At 49.1% G+C, this 4,941-nt stretch overlaps 1 protein-coding gene across 1 annotated transcript in view; it reads right to left on the reverse strand.

Moving 5' to 3' along the window:
• Positions 1-1,562: 1,562 nt before the first annotated feature.
• The window catches only part of STRIP2 (striatin interacting protein 2), a 22,655-nt gene continuing 19,276 nt past the window's right edge, over positions 1,563-4,941 (reverse strand). Inside the window, exons 20-22 of the mRNA XM_027669822.1 lie at positions 4,558-4,762; positions 1,860-2,512; positions 1,563-1,750 (exon numbers count right to left, since the gene is read on the reverse strand). Of these exons, the coding sequence (XP_027525623.1) occupies positions 2,262-2,512; positions 4,558-4,762 (456 nt within the window). The 3' untranslated portion in view covers positions 1,563-1,750; positions 1,860-2,261. The remainder of the gene's footprint in view (positions 1,751-1,859; positions 2,513-4,557; positions 4,763-4,941) is intronic.

The raw sequence follows: 4,941 nt of genomic DNA on the forward strand, positions 1-4,941 counted from the left end.
GGGAACCGGGGACTCTGCAGAGGTGTCCCCTGTGCCGGGATACATGACAACACTCCGCTAAATTCCCAGGATTCCCAAGGGGGGAAAACTGGTAGGAATTTGCATGGAAAACATGAGATAAAATATCAGAGGGAAAATCCCGGGTTTTCAAGCCAGGACACCAGAATGGGGCAAAAATAATATCCCTTATACTGTGTTTGTACCACTGAAACGTTTAACAGACCCTTTGTCACCTCTCAGCTCCAGCTGGGGGTTGTTATTTTTTTTTGTGTTTATTTAACCTTTAATTAATTCCCGGGAAATTTAGGGAAGCGGGAGGTGCCACGTTTTGGAAAGGGAATTAAACGATGATCCACCTGTGGGATCCCTGAAGAGCGTTTCCGTCGCAGGTTGTTGTGTCTGGATTTTGTGATTTGCCTTCGAAGAACTTTTTGCTCTTCAACGAGCACAAACACAGCCCATAATCCCGTTTTCCTCCTTCAGGATTCTACGGACACTCCGGAACAGAGCATCCAAAGTGTGCCTGTCCACAGCAGGGGGAGAAGTGGGTGTGGGCAGGGGTGAGAGGGATGGTTTTGCCCTTTAAAAATTAAAAAAAAAAAAAATAAAAAGGAGAAAAAGAAGCATTTAAAGAAAAAGGCGAAATAAGGAGAAGCCCTTTCCAAGCGGCTCCGGGTTATTTTGAACAAAAGCACGTTGAGAAAGGTTTTTAGAGGGTTTAATGCCACTTCCAGGAACAACACCTCGGACAAACCCCACGGAGGAAACATTCCCACGGCAAAAAAAAAAAAAAAAAGCACAGAATCTCGTCCTTACAAACCTCGTGGGTTTGATTTATTGATGATGGCACAGCCCACTGGGCTAACACAGAACTCTTTGACAAATGTCACCCTCATGCAGCGCAGCCTTACCCAAGTGTAGCTTTTATTATTTAATTTAAGTGTTAATTTAAGTTACTAAACTCAGAGAAAATTTACAGCTTCGTGTGCTGTTCATTAGGAAAAGTGTGAGCCACAGTGTCCCCGCTTTTCCTCACGTTATGGCAATAAATTGTCAAGGAAAGAACTTTCCCTCCCCCCTGTGGGGCCTGGCAGGAACAATTCCCCCGGATAATTCCCCTAAAATCCGTGTGAAAATCCGGTTGTTTGGTGTGGTGGGTGGTTCCCTGTCTCCTCCAGGGCTGGAAGGGCTTAAAGAGCAACCTGGAATCCCAGTGTTGGAGGAATTGTCCTTCAAAAACAACCAGAAGAAGAGACAACCAACCCAAAACACGGCCCAGCGCAGCCGTGGGGTCGCTCCTGGAAAAACGGGATGGGAGGGAACGGCGGAGGGAAGCGGAACAGATTGAAGGTGCAAGAATTGTCACGTGTGGAACCGACCCCCTGAGAGTTGGGTCACGGATCCCAGTGGGAATGTTGTCTCCATTGGCCAAGTCAGCTTGGTTGGAGGCATCCTGAGTGATCCCGTCCCAGTTATCACCGCTGTGGCGTTGGAAGCACATCAGGAGCCGTAAGGGAAGAAATGGAAACAAGGGAGGCACAGCTGGGAGGAATTCGGGAGAGATGGGAACCTTTCCCAGCCAGGGGGAATTTGGGAGAGACGGGAACCTTTCCCGGCCAGAAGGAATCTGGGAGATGGAACCTTTCCCGGCCAGGGGGAATTTGGGAGAGACGGGAACCTTTCCCAGCCAGGAGGAATTCGGGAGAGACGGGAACCTTTCCCAGCCAGGAGGAATTTCAGAGATGGAAACCTTTCCCAGCCAGGGGGAATTCAGGAGAGATGGGAACCTTTCTGAGCCAGGAGGAATTTGGGAGAGATGGGAACCTTTCCAAGCCAGGAGGAATTCCAGAGATGGAAACCTTTCCCAGCCGGGAACAGCGACACCAAACCAACAGGCGTGACCCCAGCTGAGGGACAGCCCTCGGGCTGTGGCTAAGACCACGTAAGTGAGCTTATTATGGACTCCTAAACCCCAAAAAAACGGGAAAACTGGGACAAACAACAGGCCACAACAACCCCTCAGCGCGGGGGCCGCTCTGTGGCCTCCGCGCAGGAGCTGTTGGTGCTCCAAGAAGTCACAGCAAAGGGGTGGCCTCCAGAAAGAGGGCACCTTGGCAGTGTCTGGGCAGACAAGAAGAGGTTTGGTCTCTTGGGAAAGAGCACTTGAGACCCCCCTGGTCCAAATCAACCTCCTCTCCCGTGCCCACGGCCCCATGAGGCCTGGCGAGGCCTGGTGAGGCCTGGTGAGGCCTGGCCCCGCGTCACTGGCAGTGCAGCAGCTCCTCCCAGCGAATGGGCTGAGAAAACACCTCCCGCTCCAGCCAGAGCTCGTAGGAGTAGTGGAAGTCCCGGGGCAGGTCGAGGCGCTGGCCCAGCACGCTCTGCAGGCAGTTGTCCACCGGGGCGAACTCGGGGGGCCGCGCCCGCTCGTAGCGGCGGCTGTTGAAGGCCTCGATGTTGGCCCGCAGGGTGCACTCCTCGGCCTGGAAGTCCCACGGCCTGGCGTCGATGTCTGCAGGGGAGGGGAGACAAAAACCAACACAGTGTGAGGGGGGGGAAAATAACAACTTCATAAAAGTTTGGGCAAGAGAAAGGGTGAAGATTTCGCAGCAAACACGTGCTTGAGTTGACCAGTCGCTTATTCCTTCTTCTTTTTCCACTTCTTTTCTTCTCACTTCTTTTCTTCTTTTTTTTCTTATTTTCATCTTACTTCTTTATTTTCTTCTCCACCTCCTTCTTTATTTTTCTTTTTTTCTTCTCCACCTCCTTCTTTATTTTTCTTTTTTTCTTCTCCACCTCCTTCTTTATTTTTCTTGTTTTCTTCTCCACCTCCTTCTTTATTTTTCTTTTTTTCTTCTCCACCTCCTTCTTTATTTTTCTTGTTTTCTTCTCCACCTCCTTCTTTATTTTTCTTTTTTTCTTCTCCACCTCCTTCTTTATTTTTCTTTTTTTCTTCTCCGCCTCCTTTATATTTCTTTTTTTCTTCTCCACCTCCTTCTTTATTTTTCTTGTTTTCTTCTCCGCCTCCTTCTTTATATTTCTTTTTTTCTTCTCCACCTCCTTCTTTATTTTTCTTGTTTTCTTCTCCACCTCCTTCTTTATTTTTCTTGTTTTCTTCTCCACCTCCTTCTTTATTTTTCTTGTTTTCTTCTCCACCTCCTTCTTTATATTTCTTTTTTTCTTCTCCACCTCCTTCTTTATTTTTCTTGTTTTCTTCTCCACCTCCTTCTTTATTTTTCTTTTTTTCTTCTCCACCTCCTTCCTTATTTTTCTTTTTTTCTTCTTCTTTTCTTCTTACTTCTTTTTCTTCTTAGTCACTTCTAATTCTCCTTCTCCTTATTCTCCTTCTTCCTCTCCTCCTTCTTCTTCTTCTTTTCCTTAAATTTTTTTTTAATTCTTATTCTTTTCTTAATTCTTATTCTTCCTAACAAAATTCCATTATGTATGCATTTTAATTTAATGCATCCTATAGAAATCTAATTACTCCTGCTTTAAGGACTCCCTATAATTACCATTCTGCTTTTTTTCAGAAAGACCCCAGGGCCTGACAGAATTAAAATGGTTTTGTCTTTTGGAAAAAAAAAAGGGAAGATGTCAGGCTTTTACTCCTTGCCTTGTTCTCTTTTGAAACAGGAATGCTGCCCAATTTTCCTGCCTAATCCTCATTGAAAACCCCTGGATCCCTGGAAGTGTCCCAGGCCAGGCTGGGGCTTGGAGCAACCTGGGATAGTGGGAGGTGGCAAGCGGTGGGACTGGATGATTTTAAGGCCCCTTCCAGCCCAAACCATTCCATGATTCTATGAAAAAGAAGCCACATGCAGAGCAAAAATTTAGGACTGAGTTATTCAGGCAAAAAGATAATTTAATACCTCTTGTCCTAAGCTTGAGTCAGTTGTTGCAGCAATGGGGGGCACTTACAGGGAGATGGAAGTGTGTGGTCTGGTGTATCCCATGACATGGTTAATACACGAAGAACATCACCACATCCCTCAAAACCACGTGGATTTTGGCTACATAAGCGCAGTTTAAACTGAGCAGCTCATTTAGTCCAGGCTTTAGCTGAGGAACTTGGTGTATCCTCACGCTGGGGTGAACCTGCTGAACAATTCAGTGACCCGGTGCCAGAAATGATGTGGGGATGCAGCAGTGAGCTCTGGGCTCGGGGGACACTCCAGGGGAGGTTTAGGTTGGATATCAGGAAGAATTTCTTTGCAGAGAGGGTGCTCAGCCATTGGAATGGGCTGCCCAGGGAAGTGGGGGATTCTCCATCCCTGGAGGTGTTTAAGGACAGACTGGATGTGGCATCAGTGCCATGGGCTGGGAACCACAGTGGTAGTGGATCAAGGGTTGGACTTGGTGATCTTGGAGGTCCCTTCCAACCCAGCTGATTCTATGATTCTATGATTCCTGCCGGGGAGCCCCGCGCTGACCACGGCCCGTTCCCACCGTTCCTGCCGCTGGAGCAGCTCATGGCTCCTCACCAAATGGGTCTGGGGGACTCGAGGAGGTGTCACGCCAAGCCCAGCCCAGCTGGAGGAGATGGTCCCGCTGACTCACCGTTGCCGTAGGCCCAGTCGTCGTTCATGCGGTGCCGCACCTTCTGGTAGATGGCTGACATGGTCTTCATGTTGCTCTTCCTCCACTGGCGCCCCAGGTACTTGGTCTGGATCTTTAGCAGCTTGAGCACGTAGAGCTGCAGCATGGCCTGCTTCACCTTCAGCGCCCGCTTCAGGATCGGCGCCGACTTGAACACCACCAGCATCTGCAGGAACCGGCACGGATCGAGGCAGGGCGGGCAAGGGGGCCACACAAACCCTGCCTGGGCCACACAAATCCTGCCTGGGCCACACAAATCCTGCCTGGGCCACACAAACCCTGCCTGGGCCACACAAATCCTGCCTGGGCCACACAAACCCTGCCTGGGCCACACAAACCCTGCCT

The sequence above is a fragment of the Corapipo altera genome, unplaced genomic scaffold, assembly GCF_003945725.1.
Source record: "Corapipo altera isolate COAL_440 unplaced genomic scaffold, ASM394572v1 129, whole genome shotgun sequence".
NCBI classification, from domain to species: domain Eukaryota; kingdom Metazoa; phylum Chordata; class Aves; order Passeriformes; family Pipridae; genus Corapipo; species Corapipo altera.